Source organism: Pimephales promelas, chromosome 15 (assembly GCF_988280905.1).
Source record: "Pimephales promelas chromosome 15, fPimPro1.hap1.1, whole genome shotgun sequence".
NCBI lineage: Eukaryota > Metazoa > Chordata > Actinopteri > Cypriniformes > Leuciscidae > Pimephales > Pimephales promelas.
The window spans coordinates 31,045,411-31,066,689 of record NC_142783.1 but is presented as its reverse complement, the minus strand read 5'-3'; the positions used below and the strand labels follow the sequence as shown (position 1 = coordinate 31,066,689).

The window sequence follows — 21,279 nt, the reverse complement described above, 5'->3', positions numbered from 1 at the left end:
GGGAACGTGCTTCCATCCCGCTACGTTCTCAAACGATTCTGATAAGAAGTGAAAGTATTTTAAAAGACACATGTGTTACACTTGAATTACTAATGCTATTCGACATGCATCTCACTTGTGGACCTGAGTCTAAATTAAATGTTTTTGTAATGTCCATGCTGCTTTTTCATTATTTCAGTGGCTTTTAGTACCCGGAAGAACTGTAGCAAACAGAACTCTTACGTATAACGTTACAGCAACATGGCTGGATGACAGATAAAAGTTCGCCCTTATTTTCATTAACAGGACAGATTTAACGGGGGCTGTTAAATATTTCTTTTCAGGCTTGTTCGTTGCAACAAGTTGTTTCACGTCTGTTTTTCCGCTAGAATGTTGACTAGACTCGGTGTGTTCGGGATAGGACGGCAGTGTGTTTTAGTGAGGGCACTCAATGGAGCGCGAGCGGCGCGCAGAGGCGTCGCGTCGTTCGCGTGCGATGAGGAATCCAGCACATCTGAAAACGAGCTCTTTGACATTATAATATCTGGCGGGGGAATGGTGGGCACCGCTATGGCATGTTCGTTAGGTGAGTGAGAGAGAGAGACACCCGCTTTTGCCCCTCAGCTTCACTCTGCACTCTCCCACGCTTCATCATAAGCACAGTGTTGGCAAACTTCCTAGCTGTAATAAAGTCTCTCCCGTTGCTTTCCTTCACCCCTTGTTTTTTTAACGCAAAGGAGAGGTTGTTATTTTGTGTGATGAAAGTGTTTTAGCTGGAGGTGAAGGGTGCAATTGCGGTGGCATTGCAATGTGACGTTCTCATGCCGTAGGATGCTAAAGTAAGCAGTGTGCAATCAACGCACAGATTTTAGGCGAACTTGAGCGAATTCATATTCAAATGTGTTGGTAAAATCATGCAAAATGCCGAGAATCAACCCCACGGTGATATTGCAAAGCAAATAAATCAGACTGTAATTTTATCCCTGTTATTCTTTCAGGTCTAGATCCTAATTTAACAGGGAAGAAGATACTTCTGCTGGAAGCTGGTCACAAAAAAGAGATGGACAAGGTTCCTGAGACCTTCAGTACAAGGGTCAGCTCCATCAGTCCAGGCTCAGCAACACTTCTGAGTGGTATGGACTTTAACAGCTTTTTATGTTTTTTTTTTTTTTTTCATAGTATGTGATTCATATGGATCCATAGAGATCTCTAAATCACACTACCATGAAATCTAAATTAACTTTGATATACGTCACCGTAGGAAATAACTTCCATTTAGTGCGGCTTTGAAGGGATGCTTCATCCAAAAATTTGATATTCCGATTTCATTTATTCATCCCCATGCCTTCCAAAAATATACAAAGAGCATCATTAGTCCATTCACCTGCCGCACTATATTCATAGCAGTGTTGGGTAAGTTACTGTAAAGGGTTATATTACCTCTTTACCAGTGTAATTAGATTACTTTCTAAATCCCATCAACCTTGACCCGTTAAACAATGCAAGGATAGATATGAGACTGCTCTCTTAATTCTTTAAAATAAATAATGTAAAATATTCTTGAATAGACCAAAGTATTTAAAGGGTAAAAGTGACATTGAAAACATACATTTTAACATTAGTCGTTACATTTTTATGTTAAATCCATTATTGCTTTACCTAAACTTTTTCTGCAGTCTTTACTGTGTTTAATGCAATTACATCAGAAATAACTAATTAAATAACAGAATAATTAAGAGTAATTCCTTATTTAGCTTTTTAAGGGAAAAGTAATTAAACTACAGTAATTAATATCTTAGTAATGCATTACACCCAACACTGATTCAGAGTCTACTGAAACCATATCTTTGTGTGATGAACAGTGTTGTTATTGTTAACTAAAACTATTACAAATTATTTGAATAGTAAATTGAAATTAAGCTGAAATAAAATATAAATAATACATGACACGTCAATGAAAATCAGAAATGTTGTCCTCACAACTATAAGTTTAAGTTGAAGTATTATATTTCTAAAACTAAAATAAAGCTAAATAGAAATATAAAAAATGACAAACAAAAATGAAAATGTAATATAAAAATAAAAGCTAATTCAAAATATGATTCACTACTACTGTAATAAGAAATGATACAAAAATAACACTAGTGAGCACTAACATTTAGGATGTGATAAGGTTGTACTTTATTTATTTCCCGGAGAACATTTAGGAAAATAAAGTTTATATCCCTTTTATCTAAATTTTTAGCATTAACCTTACACACAGACTGCAAATCTCCTTACCAGTATCCTTTAATATAGTTCTTAATCTCACATTATGAAATAAATGACAAGAAAACAATAGATTTTAGAGGCACGGTAGTAGATGTGATGCCAAGACGTTGAACTGCCCTCGGTTGCCTGGCTACACAGTGTGTTATGTTGGATGAAACATATGCTTTTGATTGTGTCCACAGAATGCATGTTTGCATAATGGGCAATGTTGGGCATCATTTAGACCCAGTACTTTGGGTAATGTGGGGGCACAGTCCAATCAAAAGGCCTGTGGCGAGGATAAGTACATCTGTTCCATTCAAAAGCTCTGAATCTGCACTCCTGTCATTATACCTATTTACAGTATAATGTTTGTATATGAAAGATTCACTAGGAAGTAGGTCAGTAGGTAGCTCTCTCTGACGTGCGGTGTACCTTTTTTTCCATTGCGATATTCATTTATCTTCGGGATTGAATGAGTAGGAACAAATGTGGTGCCTTTGTAATTATATCCTATTGTGTTTCAGGTCTCGGTGCTTGGGACCATATTGTAAATATGAGATGCAAGCCGTATAATAAAATGCAGGTCAGTAAAACCAGTAGGTTGTAACACAATGATTACTAGTGGTGTACCAAAATGCAATGATGTGCTACTAAATGTTCATCAATATCAACCAAATCACCTTTTTAATACTTTTTATAAGTAAATCTATAAATTAAGTAATCAGACATCACACTAAAAAAATGATCCTCGCATCATTTCAAAACAAGTAAACACTTAAGCAAAACATTGAGTAACCAACACTGTCATTTACTATGACCTTACCTGCTTATTTTCCTGAGAGCAGGAAGCCACTCCATTAAAAACAGCTGTATCGTGCTTTGCTCATCGTTGTTTGCCTATCATCACAGTGTAAGTAGCCACCCATAAATTAATGCTACAGAACCACAGCCTTCGAATACAAAACATACATTAGAGATGCAGAACCTCAAACTCCACATCGCAATTTTGCTTGCGGCCAAAGTTTATCTATTAGAGTCATATTTAGCGAGATTACTACTAATTACAAAGATTCATGCGCGATGCAGGGAGAGGAGTTTAGATCTGTGGAGATCACAAGTAAAAGGACCCATCGTTTTCAATGCTGTTGGGGTTTCAGCTGTAAGATGCCACAATGAAATCCTGTGGCTTCTGGGCAATAGTGATATACCAACCTCACCCATTATACCTTTCCTGTACCCCTTAAGATTTTTTTGTTTGTTTGCGAGTGCCAAGCAAGGGTGAAATTGCGAGGGAAATGAGCTAGGTTCCCTCTTGCTCTTCAATTAAACTCAAGCGGTTTGAGGAAAGCAACTAAAGCGGGTTTGGGAAGTGCCATGTACCAGAAAAAGGTGTGGAGGTTCCCTAAAGTGTTATCGGCTAGATTTTTTTATTTTTTTTCCCTCCATAGTGGTCTGAACCTTTTCTGGCATCTTTGTTGCAGAAATGATCATGTTAAAAGGGTTATTTTGGCAAGGGATGTACATAGCAACTCCAAAACTTATCAACAGCTGTGTTTTTCCAATGTGTAAAATCCTCATAATTGTGGGTTGGTCACGTTTTAAATCTTCCACGTAACCATGTATCAAAAATTGCAAAACCACTACTATTAGTGGTTTTAGCATGGCTGTATGTTACACATGTATTTAATTGTTTGCTAGTCACCTTAGTTACAAGTCATTTTAGGTTTTTAAAAAATAGCCGCGTCAATCACCAAGACTTTTTTTTTTTTTTGCGTTTAAAACCGGCTGCTTGTTTTAGGCTGAAACGAACTCAGCTTGACAGTAATGTTCGCATATTTGTTATTTATTATTGACTTAACTATAAATACAAGCATAAATCACCACAAAGAATGGCATTTTACTTCTCTGCCTCACCCCAGTGCGTTTACAAAGTCAGCCGTGCAACCTCAAAGGCTGTTGGTGGCTTTTGTGAAATCTAGTTTGATGTTTGGTTAGAGTATCTGGCAGAACTCTTCGCTCATTCGAACGGCTTTGATGTGTTCAAGTTCAGTCAAATCCATAAATAGAGCCCGAGCGGTCACTTAAGGATAGAGTTGTAAACCACAGCAATAGTTTGTCTCTTTGCTTTAGGTTTGGGATGCTTGTTCGGATGCTCTGATCACGTTCGATAAGGAGAATCTGCAGGACGAGATGGCTTACATCGTCGAGAACGACGTCATCGTGGCCGCCCTCACCAAACAGCTGCACACTCTCTCTGGTAACGGACACATGTTGATGTTTGATCCATTTATGTGTTTGTTTTTGTAATCATTGCTTTGATCACTACATGATGATATATCCTTTATCGTTGCTTTTGCTGGGCTCTTCCCATGTTTCTCCCAGCAGTGGGCTCCCTGTTGATTAGTTTTAGGGATGGCTTGGCAAATGATGTCACCACAAGCCATTCCTTCCTGTCTTGGCAAAATGTTTATTTGCACATCTTTCTTCTCATGTTTTTTCCTTAAAGATTCCACTTCTTTGGACATTTGCGTGTTTTTCCTGCTATTTCGATCATCCAGCACATTGCTTTTGATGGGGGTTAGAAGCTCCACGAGAATTGCCACCCTGTTTCGGACACGTGCAGTGGTCTATTGACCCATTTAAAGAAACCACATTCCTTTCCAGCCGTAGCATCCCGCTCGCTCGGGGTGCCCGAGCACGGACAGCGTTTTACTGTAGCGTTTTGTTGTTGTAATTAACTAAACTGTTCCAAGGCTCCGCATTTGGCTTTTCCATGCCATGCTCTGTAAAACTGCATATTTTTAAAAACAGGCCTTTTTTAAAACGCATCTTACGTTTAACAGATGTGCGTTAGCACGTGCGCGTTCACGTGTTTGTCGAGTTGGTGTTTTTTAACGGTCTTCTATTTCTGCTGAAGTACTAGATGAAAAGTAAACTGTTTTTTCCTATTACTCTGCTTTCAAATCAGCAAGAAGCCAATATTTCTCACCCGTGTTGTGTGCAAGAACTAGTGTTCAATTTTGTGGACAGAAAAGGACTCCAAGTCCGAAACGTAGGCGTAATTCTGGATCAAGACCGCCAGTGATTCTAAGAAAAGTGGATTTTCTGCTTCCTTTACTTTTGTTCGATGTTGTGTGCAGGATATTGGCAGCTGGTCACATGTATTGCATGGCCTGCTTGTAGATAAACACCATTAGTCAGCTGTGAGTGTGACTTGCCAAAGCCATCAAGAAAATTGTCAATGTTAGCAAGCCTCAGCCAGAGGAAGGAAAACAACTTTGTGTTTTATGAGGAGGTTTGATGAGCCTTAATTTTCGACTTTGTCACAGCCAAACCATGTTTATTTGGATTTTTCTCAAGTGGAACTGAACGAGATTTGGACTAATGCTCTTTTTGTTGCATTTTAATGTTTTGGCATTCTTTAGACCATGTTAAAGTGCAATACCGAACAAAAGTGGTGAAATACACCTGGCCCCGTCCGTACCATGTCTCTGAGTCCATCCCTTGGGTTCAGGTGACTCTAGCGAATGGAAAGACTCTCCACACCAAACTGTTGGTATGTAGAATAAGGCTCAATCCCAATTCACCCCTTGGCCGATCGAGGGGGTAGGGCTACATTTTTCAGAGGCACACTCCAAAAGGAGGGCTACTAGAAAGTTCACAGCATGCATCGCAAATCACCGGCGAGATGGCTTCGTAAATGGTTAAACATTTCAATTTAGCGCCAGGTGATACCACCATGCACTTTATTTACTCTTATAATAATAATATAGTCATTTAAATTAAGAAATGGTATAATTACCTTTTGCAATCAGAAAAGATTGCGTTCATTTTGATGAACAAGTTCAAACAAGAACGCGCATCAGAAAACAGAGCAAGGCGACCATTTGAGCTTATGAAACTTAAACTTTGTTTTTTGTTTTTTTAAAAGAGCGATCGTTTCGCTTTAAGACCCTTATTCATCGTCTGGAATCGTTTAAAGCCCTTTGAACAGTGTGCAGTTTGCACTGAAACTCTCATTTGGACCTTGAACCGCTTGATTCCCATTGAAGTTCATTATGTGGAGAAAAATCCTGGAAAGTTTTCATCAAAAAAAATTAATTTCTTTTCAACTGAAGAAAAAAAGACATGAACATCTTGGATGACATGGGGGTGAGTAAATTATCAGCAAAAGTTAAAAAAAAAAAGTGAACTACTCCACTTTTAGTTCACTCGGCCAAGGAGTACACTCGAAAACAAGGGGTAGGGTCAATGGATGAATTGGGATTGAGCCTAAGTCCGGTGTTTCATTTGGTATGACAAACCGAACATTGCACAGCTACATAAGCAAAACCTCAGAATTTCCTAAGGTAGGTGTGATTGGCTCTTTCAGATTGGTGCCGACGGACCGAATTCAATGGTGCGGAGAGAGGCGGGCATCCCCACGGTCAAATGGAATTACGATCAGTCAGCGGTCGTCGCTGTTCTGCATTTGTCTGAGGTATGACGATCCTCCAGTTTGAAGTTCAAATCATATTGTGTACTTGTCAACTTATTAAATATTTTTATTCACATTGCATTGTTTTTCAGCCTACAGAAAATAACGTGGCCTGGCAGAGGTTCCTCCCAACTGGCCCCATTGCGATGCTTCCTGTGAGCTTAACTTGTTTATTTTACTTGTAAATGATGTCAGTTGTGCTCGATTTGTTTTATTGGCTCGTCATGATATCGCTTAGTGGTCAAATGGAAAATGCATTTCATGCCCAGACGTGGTGTATATGTGTCTGCTGTGCAGTTGTCAGAAAGTGAGAGCTCACTGGTCTGGTCCACCAGTCATCAGCATGCTGAAGAACTTCTACATCTGGATGAGGAGAGCTTTGTGGATGCCATTAACTCTGCATTTGTAAGTAAACACTGACCCTGTTGTCACACTTGTGGTTCACCTCCTTAAACTGAACTGCTTACGAGTGCTGTGCTATTGCAATATTTCTCTACAAAAGTTCATTTCCGTATGTAGAATAACGTAATAAAGCGGTGGTTTTTGATTGAAATGTCATATCATTGCTCTGCATTCTCTTCATTTCGGCTGAATGCCCTCAAATTGACCCTCACACCCATTTTTTTTTCTTGGTTTCCATCAAAGAAACTCCTCTTTTTCCCAAGCTGGCTATTTTTACTGGCCTTACTGGTCACAGGCCTTTGCATCTGAGTCACGCTTGCCATCCGACCTGGTTTGCTAATTAAGCCCAAGGTTTGCCAGCGTTGGTCATTACTCCACAATAATGTTTTTTCTGCAGACCAAACTCATATTTGTGGCCTGGTCAGCATTTTACTTTAATTAGGCATACTTTTTGTATCTCTTGAATGCACAAAAGGAAGAGGGTATAGTTTACCTCTAGATGCAGTTTGCGTTAAATGAAAATGATGTCATATTTTACTCGTCTTCATGTTATTCTAAACCCATATGACTATTTTCATTCCAAATTGCGGTGTTCCACTGAAGGATGTTTACGCAGCTCTTTCCCATACAATAAAAAGCAACAGTGACCAGGGTCTGTCATGATCCAAGAAAAAAAGACACCGTAAAAGTGTCAAGAAATGTTGTCCATACAAATCATGTACTCTATCCCAAGTCCTCTAAAGCAGTGGTTCTCAACCTTCATGACTCGAAGGCCTTCCATTGTCCAAAGTAATATTCAAAGACCTCCTAATATTGGCTAAGATATTTCCTCCTCTATTTTTGCTGTAATTATGACAGGACTGTGAAACTGGGAGTGTTGATGTAGTAGTTAACAATTAATTGAGTGATTACAGTTTTCAGCTCCCTAGTTAAAAATACTGCTCTAAAGCTTAAGGAACAGGCTGTTCTACACCGTTTTAAGAATTTTTCTTATTTTTTATGTGAAAATCTTCCCCTTCTGTGGCACTCATGCGAATTCCGATGTGAATCGTAAGGAATGTAAAGATTCTGATTCCAAATTCATTTCTGGTTCTTATAAAGTTCTATTAACAAATGTTCATTTTGAGGCAGATTTTTGGAAAATAATTCCTACTGCCATTTACTGCAGCCTGTCAAATAATGAGATGAGAACTTCAGATTTCAGTGGGACAGTAAAAATGAATAACAAAAAATGAACTGCGAATCAATTGGGTGCGTTATTTATAATATTATAATATAGTACTCAATGATTTCTGAAACCAGCTTGGATTAGAGCACATGTTTTGTATGGACCACTTTTATGGGGATTATCTTTTTTTTTTTTTTTTTTTTTGAAAAGTTCCAGCATTCAGATTCAGTGCTTCAAAATTCATGTTTTTTCATGTTAGAAGAAACAAAGACTTTTAAATGATTTTAAATGACATTAGCAAAAGTCAATGATTTTCTATTTTCCTTTAACTGGCCTCTCCACTTTGAGCTTAACAAATATGTTATGAATAGAGATTCTTGCCTGTATAATTCCTCTGTTGCCATTTATTCAGTGGAGTAATGAAAACCATTCTGAGCTGGTGGAGACTGCCGGCTCTGTGTTCCGGACGGCTCTGTCTGTCCTGATGCCTGACAGCGGCTCTGCACGTCAGCTTCCACCTAGCGTTGCAGCCATTGGCCCAAAGAGCCGGGTTATGTTCCCGCTAGGCATGGGTCATGCCACAGAATACATCCGCCACCGAGTGGCACTCATTGGGTATGTTTGCAAAGTTAGTGCATTAACCGACTTTTGTTTTTGAGTGTTATTTGAGTTATCCATAAGTGCAGTCCTATTTATAGGTAAAGGAGATATCTCTCAATGAGCATGTTTACATGTATACCAATACGCTGATAACCTTCAAACATTTAAAATGCGTTTATTGAAATGCATGCAAAATAATAACTAAGCCACATTTAGAAGACTTTATTAAATAATCAGCTTATTCCCCACTAGTGGCAACAAAATGTACTAATTTGTGTATCTGACTATTCTATTTGTTGGGCGGATTGTGAAGTTAAAGCATTAAAAAGGTCGAAGAATATCTTGTACAGACTCCTCATACAGTTACAGATGCAGCATTTTGACTGTACCACATGAGAACACATTTTTGTAATTTCCTGTGGTCAAGAAAGAGTTGGAAAATGCTATATATTTTCTTGTCTCCTACCTGCATGTGCTTAAATCCGCAGGTAGGACACTTTCCTGTCACATAGCCAGTGTCTATTGGTTTTAGCTTAAGCCGTTTATGACTGTAGACCTTACAGGAAACTGGATTAATGCGTTTGCATTACCATAGGTACAGTATTGTCGCCTTATTAGGCATAACCAGGTTAAGAAAGTGCATATAAATGTGCTCCATATGTTAGGTTTATAGTTCAGCCATAATCTTTGTGTGGTTGTCTGGGACGTTAAACCTATGTGATGATGCATTTACGTTTGCTTTTATTGGCGATATTACATTGGATGTAAGGTAATGTAGAGGCCACATGGAGGAAATTTTATCAGCTTTGGCCTGTTAAATATGGCTACTGACTCTTGAGGTTTCTTCTCTATATTTCCTGATCTTTCTAATTTCAGAGATGCTGCACATAGAGTCCATCCGTTAGCAGGCCAAGGTGCCAATCTAGGCTTTGGCGATGTGGCCTATCTCACACAAGTTCTTAGCCAAGCAGAGTATAATGGAAAAGACCTTGGTAAGTGTACCAACATCAGAAGCAAGTCGAATGTATGTGCACACCGGATTTGTACTCCTGTGACAATTTTCAAATATACACATAAAATATTTTCATCTTATAAGGAGATGATAAAATCATCTAATGTGCTTTTTCAAAAGGCATAATAAAATTCAGAAACTCGTAAATTATATCAGCTATATTGTAAAGAACTACCTCACGTTGAAGAAACGTGACAAAGAAACATGAAGTCCTTTTGTTGTTTTGGAATTCTGCTTTATGTATATTTAGGTCTTATTTCATACCTGAAGTATCATACTTTTGGTTCAGAAGAGCCCAATGGAGCTATCTGTGGGTTTTCATAAGCTCTTTTCCATTTCCTTGTATTGGGTCTTTAGTAAAAGAAAAGAACTGGTTGTCCTGGAACAGTGTACAGTGTTTTGCTAGTCACTCCTGCCAAGAACTGCTTATAAATTTCTCTATAGCCACAAATGGAAATCTTTTGAGGAATTGTGGTTCAGTTCAGAATCAGTTTCTCAGAAAATCAAATATGCAAAAAGAGCTGTAACTGATGTTTTCTATATTCATCCATCCATATGTTAAGCATTGTATTTTAATCAGGAAAATCTCCAGAATGGCAACAAGTACCAAATTGAGCGAGAAAAAAAATTGTTACTTTAAATGCAAATTGTTTAACCGCTGATCCTTGACCCCTCTAGGAGCCATGCAGCACCTGTTGGAGTATGAGACTGAACGTCAGCGACACAATCTTCCCATGATGGCAGCCATTGACCTCATGAAGAGGATGTATTCCTCTAATGCGGCCCCAATGGTTCTTCTGAGAACCTTCGGCCTTCAGGCTACCAATGCACTGCCGCCACTTAAAGTATGATCACATCTCTTTTTCTTCCCACAAATTCTTCAAAAGTTTTATTTTTAGTTCTTGCCCTGAAATTATTGAACAGTTTGTTCCCTTCCTCCATCGTGTTCCTTTACTTAGGAATGTTCTTTTCTTCAGCTCTGTGGCGTTCCTCCCGTGTTCTCGCTCCTTTCTGTCATCCGTGCCTCTCTCTTCGCTTTGTTGTACTTTCAGCCTTTTTTCACCTCTAACTTTTGCTCCCTCTTTCACTCTTCCTCTGACTTCTTCCCCCTCCCCCCAGCTTGTCCTCTGATTACATGTCTTTCTACTCTTATCCGTGCCTGTAATTTACATGGTCAGGAGCTACTACTATGGCTATGTTTAGCCCTAAATTTACTGTTACCCAAAGTGTGTGGGTGGGGTTGCAGGGCTGTGCATGGTGGTGTTGGCTTGTGTTTTCACACTCCTTTTATTACAGGCCACTCTTATGAAATGGCTTCATTCCTTTACTAAGCGATTCCAACCAGAGGTTGGAACTTGTCTTAAGCATTGAGGGATATCTCCAACGTTCTGTGATTCTATTATAAACTTTACAGCCTAGTGTATGTTGCTCATAATGTAAGAAGGACTTGTGTGTGTTCATGTTCAAAAATGGGAAGATCTGCATTTCCTTCATTTAGACAATGAAACATCACTTCTTGCTTATAAATATTGCTTTCCTGAATGTCACTTACCTGTAGTTATATTTTTTTCTTGTTCCCGCAGGAGCAGATCATGGCTTACGCCAGCAAGTAAAACACTTGGTGCACATTGGATATTTGCTGCATCTCTGTTATTATAAAGATTCTGTTCATTGAATGTATAAGTGTAAATGAATAAATTATATTTTATTTCTGTCTATGTGGGAAATATTTCTATGCCATTGTTTCCAATTACCCATGTGAAAATGTCTGGTTTTTTTTGCTAATAGAACATGTAAATATGCCCTACCAAATTTCTCAGACTGTTACTTTCATACTATAAAAATGCCCCATTGAATGGTATTAAAGTTGTGAAGGATAAATAAAGGCATGTTTTTAAAATAATTATGTAATTTCAAGGATAATCATGCTTTCCTTGTATAGGAAACATATCACCCCTAAGAATGTTTAGTCTTGTCAGAAAAAAAAAATGCTATTTAAATTTTATGATTAGGAAGAATATCAATTTTCAATAAATACTTTAGATACACAATCTCACTGTTCTTGGTTGTTAATAGATTTTCATAAACACACAAAAAGGATGCATTTGTAAGGCCTCTTTTTTTGTAGGCTACAACAGAACTCCGGTGGGAAGTATTTGCAAGCTAATGAAAATGTATCTCGTCATAAACTCACCTTTTGATTTGACTGTGGTTCTGTAATAAGTCCTAAACTAATATCAACGAATAAATGTTCGCATTTCAAATCGCATTAGCAACCTTTTATTGAACCAAGTTAACCCTTTATCTCGCGACAACTCACGAACACTCGCGATGATTGATTGTCACACGGGGGTATTTTTACAAATGGCGCGAATTCGAAGCGCGTGTGCCGTTTTGGGATGTTTACATCATGGGAACTTTCAATTTTATTAAACAAGGAGATCCATTCAACTCACTTGTGGAAGGTAAGCAACAATAATCGTCCATAATATGATTCGTGTTTCGATTCGGATACACATGATGTTTTTACAGTTTGGTCCCATGGACTTTTATTGAAATCTTCAATATGTTCCGCGTGCCTGACAACTGTAACTAGTTAGTTTAGATCGTATTTAGATAAAAATGTATGACAAATAAGGGCGGTTAACTTTGATTGACAGCTGATAACGGGCTGCGCCGAGTGAATTTGACATCTCGGCCATGATCTGACAAAACACATCATACCACCTCTGTATCCTTTCTGAAATTTTTGTATTTTGTATTTCTCAAGATTTTCCAGTATGGCGCCGCCCATACACCCCATAAACAGCCTCAAACCCGTGCTTCAGAGTCTATGGGTGACGTCACAGACGCTTTATCCATATTTTTTTTAGTCTATGGATTATACATTATTATATTCTACACTGTAATTAATAAATAGAAATGTCAGTAGTTCAAGAATACCTCAAGTTGAATTTATATAAATTACTTGAACCAAAAGATCAAGTTTGTTGGTTAAATGTATTCAACAACAGATTTAGTATTTATTTTTTTATTCATACATGTACAATATCATTTCATACACAACACATTTGGAAAGCATATTTATAGCATTTGCAGTATAGAATACCACTAATAAGGGTGAAGCCTACATGATTATCTCATGTCATATGTTGAACTATGACACACAATTGTTAAATAAAAAAGTAAATTACTGATATATACAGTCGTAGAAAACCAACATATAAAGGTATACTGAAGCTGATGGATTAAGAAATGCAACAACGCCACACAGCATATTCAGCAAGTATCCATGTAATAAATATTTGTACAGTAATTCACAAAACGCACTTAACATGATACTGCCAAGTGAACAAAGACTGTTACTTTCTGACAATGGTCCTAAATCTGTCAGCAGTATGCACCTGTCACGTTTAACAAAATCTGACCTAATTTTGCTCAATTACAACTGAGCATCTGTGCATACACACAATAGCAACTTTTTAACGTTGTTCCACATAATGGCCCCCTAAACCATCCACAATAACTAACCCAAGTTTAAAGACAAAAAAGAGGTTGAAGGTACTCTAAACGTGCATGTTGGTGTAAAAATAACTGTTTAAATACAGTAATGAGTAATATCTACTTTAATAACCTCTGACCAGTAATCATTTGAGTCATTTTAGTAGGCTATCTATACTAGGATTTAACCATGTAAGCAATTGTATACCTTTTGAATTTGATGATGGCTGCAGTGCAAGTGTATTAAACTGCATGCCATTCAGTGTTAAAAACCATGGTTGGTTGGACCTCGATTAAAAAAAGCACCTATAGAATTTCACCAAAGTGATATCTATATTAAAAAGCTTCCACCTCAATTCTACAACTCAGCTATGGAAACCTCTTAAATACATGTATTATTCATAAATACGTAATACACCATTCATGTGCCCATGTAAAGTGACTATATTTGATTTCTTCTTCTGATCCGCACTTGTTCAATTACCACCAGTTAAAGCTGCTGATCCCAAACTAAAACCGACCGATTGCTGTAGCTTTACCAGCTACGTTAAAGTGTTACGTGCCACTACATGGAAATTGTAATATAATTCACCATAACCTAAAACAGCACTACACTACTGTGCAAGCACTACTAATAACGGATAACTGCAGAAGACGCTACAGAAGCTATGCTACTCAACGCAATGTTTTTACATGTCATACTGCACAATATCCTGCACAACAGCATGAATCAAGAGCTTTGAATGGGTCTAAGACGACAGCCGAAAAAAATAAATGTAAACATACAGTAGAAATAGCAGACTGGCCTGGCCATCTTTACAAAAATATAGTGATTTCTTTGTGAACAGTTCTCTGGGTGAGGGGTTCTCTTATTTGGTGAGGAAAGAGAGTGTTGAGATACAGGGCTACAGTGCAGGACAGATCTGAAACCCACTTAAAAGTTTTAGGGTAGGAGGACAGGAGGAGACTGCTTGACCAGGTGAGATTTTTCCATTTCTCATGCTGGTATCCACAAGACTGCAGGATTTATTGAATGTTGAGATTGTGGAAATGATCAAATATGGCGCCGAGTGCCCAGCTTGTCTCCACGTTATTCACCTTTTTGGTAAGCTGTGAAGTAAAAGAAGATCATTAATCTATGACTAAAATTGTGCTGCCAAGGAAAGTTAATTTAGGCTCTTGGCACTTTAATTAAGCACAATCAAAAATGTACAGAAAACAGGTTTGAGATCTCCTGCATAGTGTATTTCCTGTAAATTTGGTACAAGCTTCACTGGAGTTGTCAATTTTTAAATTGTTTTAATATTTCAGACTCACCTGCAGAACAGTGCTATCCTTGAAGCCGAATCCCTCTTTCAGTAGGCATGTGATGTAGGTCATGTCCATGCACAAAAAGGGGCTGATTGGGCGGTATTTAGTCATCTTGTTGCACACTTGATTAAGAAAAAGAGAAGAACTATAATTAGCTGTGCTCGCTATATGCAATGATTACTCATACAGTTAAGGATTTTAAGAAAACTCACTTAAGCCTTAGTATTAAACCTTGACGCATTTCTCATCCCTCATGGTTTGTGTGATTTATTCCTCAAATTGGGTGGCTTGTTGAGTAAAAAGTTCTACCCAGTACCCACTTTGAAAACCTTTGCAACCACATGGCAATGAGTTTTGCAATGTAAACATTTTGTAACTATGAGTGTAGAATTGGGCAATAGAAATACATAAAGAGAGGATTAAAAGACTCCCACATGAGATAAGCATAGTTTATACACTATCTAGTGAAGACAGACTGTTGATTCAGGCTACAGTGTGTCAGAGTCTGGGGAAAATTACGTAAGACATTAAGGCACCAGCACTGTGTTTGCTACAACCGTCTAGCATGTCTTTGTGAAACAGGTCTTCCCAATGTTTTGTTTTTCCTCCAGCTGACAAGGTGACTTGTGAAAGTTTGGGAAGAGGGGAAGAACAGGAGAAAAGTACAAAAGAATAATTTCATACACGTGTGCTGATCGCGCTCCAAACCATGAGGCAGGCCAAGCAATACCAAGTGTTCCCACACAGAGTGAGACATTAAGTCCTGCCTGCCTCCAGTTAGATATTGGGCATTAGGTGTTGTCTCACGGTCAGGGAGGAGGGAGTTCCCACAGGGCTGCTGCCATTGGGATAACCAACGTGCCAAATGTGGTTCATCGGGACCATGCGACAGTGTCAGTGTACAAATAAACGCCTTACATAAGGCGCCAACTCATTCCCCCTAGTGATAAATCTTCTCTGTGGACATTTACTGTTTGACACAATCTACCACGTGAGCCATATTCGATGAATCAGTTTCAGGTCTCAAACATTCTGTACAAGAACTCATAACATAATCTACGCAAAGGGCATGGAAAAGCTGAGATAGCGGATTGGAGAGTTACAAAAGAAGGCAGAAGTATTTGTGTGGGAGAGGCGTAACCTGTGTTTATGTGGTGGCAGAGCTATCATTTTGTGAAGCCAGTGTGATTGTCGAGAACCTCAAATGCAAATAAGCACCAAGGGTTTATGTTTGTGCAATGTGTGCGGCAGGACTTTGACCCGAGTGTTCATTGGAGATTGGGAGAATATCCAAGGTCTTACCTTCTTTGGCTTTTTTTTTGAAATCCCTGACTTCCACAGTACCACCACGAGATCCATCTAAAGGATTGAGACAATACATGTTTGTTCAGCATAATTTTTTAAAGATGATGCATAGACATTCTGTAGCATTGACCCTTATCCCTAATGTAATCCTTCTCACCAATGAGACCGGAATCCACGGCTCTGTCATAGTAATGAGAAAAGGCATAGAAGATGCTGCTTCCCTTGACCTCAAAGGGCTGGTGCACAATTCCTTTCACCACTCGCGTCACCTCTTGGTAGCACAACTTGTACCCTGCATAACCTGGAAATAAAGGACCAAATGTTGGCTATTTATACTCCTGTTATTGAGATCTCGTAAATTGCAGTTGGAGTTTTACCTCACTGCCCTTTATCTTAGACCTAACTTTTTCCTTTCTTCAGGGAAAGATTTCCTCACAGGAAGCTCCAAATAGGCAGCTTTCGTATGACCTTGAGCTAACTGGTTGGTCATTTCTACTAGTCGGAAACCACATGGACTGCTTAACAAGGCCAATAATAACTGGTAAATCTGCACTGCAACATTGGGGCAGGCAGGCTAAATGTCAAGCCTGTAACTGAACTAGTTTATTTTTCATATTCTTATGAGGGTGTTGAATCAAGAGTGTTGAATGAACTGACTATTTTCTCTCTGCTTAAATACAATGTTCATTTTAGTATTTCTGTGGAGACAGAAGTGACCCCAGAGAAGATAACTAAGGTAAAATCAACCTGATTCCATTTCTGACTGCAAATGGACCAGTGCGAGTGTGATGAGAGTTTTTGTGTAACAGGATATAAAATAAAATAAAGGACTAGATATGTATTGTAAGACTAACTTTATTATATTATTAATCTGAGGTCACTCACCATCTGGGTTTCCGCTGACTTTGTAGGTGTTTTCACCAAAGCTCCATTCTTCTCTGAATTTTTTTGGCAAACAAGAACTTTTGAAAACTTTCCAGTCAAGTCCTGAAGGTTGAACAATGTGAGAAAATATAATAATCATCCATTATAAAACACAAAGTAAACAAAAATAATAATGATAATATTTACCATCAGCACCAAGAGCACCAAGAGTTGCCAGTCTGCCAGCAATTAATCCATTTCCAAGGTAACTGCAAATGGTAAAAGAGTAAAAATGATGATGGCAAATTGTTGCATGTTGTTGATATTTGTCTAAAAAGGGACAAAATAACTATGTGAGGATACCTGTGAGTATACAGCGAATAAGTGGTGTTGAACATATTGATTCTGGCAATGTAGTCTGGAGGAGCAGACAGCACAGTTTTCTGTGAAAGAGAATAGTTTCAATGTAAGGTAGTGTAATACTGAAACATACTAGCCAGTTTGCCAACTTTTGTATTATCGTTATACCTTGAATTTCGGAAGGAACGTAATCTGAGTTGAACCTCCACCCAAATCCAGGATCCCAACAGTTTTCCTTGTTTTAGCATACAAATGACCTGCAATACAAAGGTACAATAAACTTGTGTAAATTAACTTTAATATCAGTCATCCAAATCCTTGAAAAACATATTTTTAGCAATACTTTACCTGTGAGGAAGTTTACTGTAACCCATGCCAAGACCCCTGTAAGACAGAGAATCCATGCAAGTTTTAACTCTAAATAATATGGTAAACACCAGACACCACCCAGACATTATTTACCATTTGAAATAGTTTGATATCTCACACCTGCAAGTGTTTTTCATATACATATTCAGTACTGCATGTTTATTATAAATGTTTTTATCACTAATGACTTCATAGAAAGTATACATCTTATGTTGGGACCATCAAAGACCAGCCCAGGTAATTAAACATGTCTGAGATGTGAAATTAGTCACACCTCATAAAACCACCGGACAAGTAAGCGAATGTCTGGGTTTGCGTGAAATGAATGTCAACTTAAATTAAAAATGTGGAGGATTATTTTATATTGAGCGTGGGAGGCTTCCAGACAAGGTTTAATCCAGACAGCTATATTAAATACTCAGGTCGCTATCACAATAACAGACAAAGGACAACTGGGGTAAAAGGGATGTTTCAAAGTCTGTGCATTGCATCATGGGTTTATGGATATGTTAAAGAGAGAAAAGTTATACTACCTTCATTGGTGCCATTCATTATGGTGACACTGTTGTTTGGCACAAAGAAAGGAGAGTCATCAAAAATTTCTTTGACCTATGAACGCAAACCAAAATTTACATGTATTAACCATAGTGTACAATTTCAACTATTCAGAGTGTAATGAAATCTAAGAGCTCATGACTCATGTGTTCCTCTGTAGAGTGCACCATAAAAAAAATAAAAAATTAAGAAACCATTGGTTGTTACAACATAAATATTCAGTCCGGCTCTTTTTATCTGGAGTCAACGGGAAGTGCACTGAATCAATCTTGGGCAAAATTGTCTTAAACTGGGCAAGCTAGAAACCACAAGTGCGGCTGGTGTGGTGGCATTGAATATGATAATTCAAAAGGCATTTGGGTTCCTTAAACTCCAGACAGCCTCAGAACAGCTGCTTTTGCACAGTATTGGTTTCTCTTCTCTCTTACGTTTCCTGTCTTTCTTTCTCTGTCTCGCACACAACGTGGTTTGCATCCCTTTGGGATGGTTAGTTTCTTTTCCAAAATGTCTGAGAAAGAGAGGAAGCCTTACCTCATCCAACAGGGCTTTGGCTTTTTCTTGAGGCAGCAGGCGCAAGCCGGCAGTGGCTTTCAGAACCACAGGTGTCTGTATCCATTCCTCTTTGGGAATCGTCTTCTTAGCCACCTTCAACAATTGCCTAAGGGTTTCTCCAGCCTAGCAAATGGAAAATATGTACATATTATTGCAAATAGAGCACAATTACTCAAAGAGAACTCAAAGGAACCATCCTAGCCCCCTGTCCTGTAACAATGATCTATAAACAGCTGAACTGGCATCTTGTTTGTCTACCAGCAACAAGGTCTTTCAAAGGAGAGCCGAATTATTAACCATTTCAATGGCCTTGGCTCATGGCTACATAGTTGAGCATGGGGAGAAACCCCCATCAGTAGAATTCTGGCATAAAGCAGTTTTTTCATTTTATTAGAACATCTGAAAAAACAGAAATTACTGTGTGCTGAGTGCAGATTTTTCTTGTTATTTTCAGTAAACAATAAATAAAAAAAATGTGTGTGTGTGTATATATATATATATATATATATATATATATATATATATATATATATATATATGCTTTCTCCATCTGCACTGGACAGATGATACTGGAAAAAGTCAAAGACATAAGAAATGTAATAGAAATAACGTTCCCTGATGTTATAAGAAAGTTTGTGGCTTACCTCTTCAGGCTTATCTGCATATGCTGATAATCCAGGCTTCACAGCATGGTACATCTCATTGTCAAGCACTGGAAGCATTGCTGTGGGACACAGACAGAAATGTCAGAGAGGACAATTGAAGACGTATGCTATTAGAAGGTGCACATTAGCGATGGACTGTGGGCAACTTGACTCCATCTCTTAAAACGTTATTGTGCATGAGCAGAGACATTTGGTTATTGTATGTTTACCACAAATGGCGACCACCAAGATTTTTCCAGACAGGCAAATTAAGAGTTTCTCAAGGCTCAGAGTTTACCTCATCAGGAATGATGCCATGTCTCCATTAGATGGGCATTTTGGGAAACCAATTACTGCATTATCAGCTCAAACCCATAATCTTTAACATATTGCTCAGGGTTAAATGAAACTGCAGCTGCTTATTACCCATCGTTCTCCATCCCTCTTTTCTCTTCCCACCCCTGTGTTTCTATTTCACACCACGCAGTGAATGAACCACGGCAAACACAGACACAGTAAGCAGACGTGCTATGAGCCACAGGCTCCTGACAGGGATGCAGTAAGAAAGAAATCGAGAGAGAGAGAGAGAGAGAGAGGGAAATGAAGAGGGAAGCCGTTCACAGAGTGTGCAAGGCGGGACTCTTCAAGATCATTCTGAGTTCATGGTCTAAGCTACACCGAAGCATGGATGTGAGTCAGGACAATCAGAGCAACACATCTGGAGAGGAAAATATTGAAATTCTAGCTACAAGAGGAGCAATTAAGTAACCTGGGGATCTGCAGAGCTCATTTAGTGCGTTAAAAGGGCACATGGAGAAAGGACATGGAGAGACTTACCTGGGTCTTTTTGAATGAACCTGTAAATGTGGATACGGGTGCCGGTGCTGCCAGCATCAAACATGATCCCATAAAAGGTGCGACTGAAGTTGACCGGACGAGGGGCCACTGCTTCCGTCACCACGGGTACCTCTGGAGGAAGCTGATTGTCCATGTTGGTATGGTAATTGAATGCACGATAGCGGTTGTACATATGGTGGTTGGAATATGTTGCCTCTGCCAGAAAGCACCCAGCAAAAAGCCACATGGACACCACCGTCAAGAGCAACATCTGCTGAGACATGGTTTCTTTCTCCCACGCCGACACTACAAACAGCTGAAGGCTTGACTGGCGGTTTCTCGAAAAGTGACTCAAGAGTTTTTATGGAGGAGGATGTGTTTGCTGTTTTTGCCCGGTCTTGTTGAAAGTCTTGAAGGGTGTGCAGATGCAGCAAAGGTCTACAGAAAAGATGAAGAAGGGAAGAAAGAGAAGATGGAGAGAGCCCAGAATGAGAGGGTGAACACAGAGACACGCTCAGGACTGGTCGGTCATCTGTTGACAGTATATAAAGACATAAGTGCTTGGCAGGGGGCCATGCCAAACAACGGCATCCACCAATCCTGAGCCTCTCCATAGCAAGCCCTCTAAAATCCATCCTCCACCATCCCCTCCCCTTACTTATAAAAAAAATGGACATGGAATACCTGCTAAAGAGTGTTGTTTCTTTCTCGTCAATTACGTGCAAGGCGTTCAAGTTGGCAATACCCTCCCCCATCATCTGAAGTGGCTTAAATGCTGCTAAAATGTCTTCAGAAGAACAAAAGAGAGTATATATTAAGACTTCAAACCAGTTGGATTGCTAGGAGTGAATGCATTGGTTTAAAAATACATTTTATGGGTGTACTTAATTAAAACTTACAGCTTTACTTTCTACTTACGGCCAGTCTTGTTACTTCACCGCGTTTTCTTTCTCCTAACAAGTATTAAAACCTACTCATGCAAGCTTCCAATTGCTGCATGCCAGTTTCCTTTCCAAGAATAGTTATATCATGAACTGGCCTCTGAAGAATCTTAAACCACCGTTTAACTGGGATCTTGAGATTCTGTGTT

The 21,279-nt window shown here is 38.8% G+C and overlaps 2 protein-coding genes across 2 annotated transcripts; one reads left to right on the top strand and one right to left on the bottom strand.

The window, feature by feature from the left end:
• The first annotated feature begins 112 nt into the window (after nucleotides 1-112).
• coq6 (coenzyme Q6 monooxygenase) lies at nucleotides 113-11,942 on the top strand. Its single transcript, XM_039666966.2, has 12 exons — nucleotides 113-565; nucleotides 978-1,112; nucleotides 2,757-2,815; nucleotides 4,363-4,489; nucleotides 5,658-5,788; nucleotides 6,605-6,712; nucleotides 6,802-6,864; nucleotides 7,007-7,114; nucleotides 8,692-8,894; nucleotides 9,756-9,871; nucleotides 10,570-10,736; nucleotides 11,475-11,942. Exons 1-12 carry the CDS (start codon nucleotides 370-372, stop codon nucleotides 11,502-11,504), a joined length of 1,443 nt encoding a protein of 480 aa, XP_039522900.2. The 5' UTR covers nucleotides 113-369; the 3' UTR covers nucleotides 11,505-11,942.
• Nucleotides 11,943-12,927: 985 nt separating this feature from the next.
• Nucleotides 12,928-20,831, bottom strand: entpd5a (ectonucleoside triphosphate diphosphohydrolase 5a). Its single transcript, XM_039666980.2, has 13 exons — nucleotides 20,190-20,831; nucleotides 19,353-19,432; nucleotides 18,688-18,831; nucleotides 18,135-18,210; nucleotides 17,581-17,616; nucleotides 17,401-17,489; nucleotides 17,236-17,315; nucleotides 17,080-17,141; nucleotides 16,894-16,995; nucleotides 16,166-16,309; nucleotides 16,006-16,062; nucleotides 14,710-14,825; nucleotides 12,928-14,502 (listed from the first exon to the last, which is right to left on the bottom strand). Exons 1-13 carry the CDS (start codon nucleotides 20,470-20,472, stop codon nucleotides 14,419-14,421), a joined length of 1,353 nt encoding a protein of 450 aa, XP_039522914.2. The 5' UTR covers nucleotides 20,473-20,831; the 3' UTR covers nucleotides 12,928-14,418.
• Between the last annotated feature and the right edge of the window lie 448 nt (nucleotides 20,832-21,279).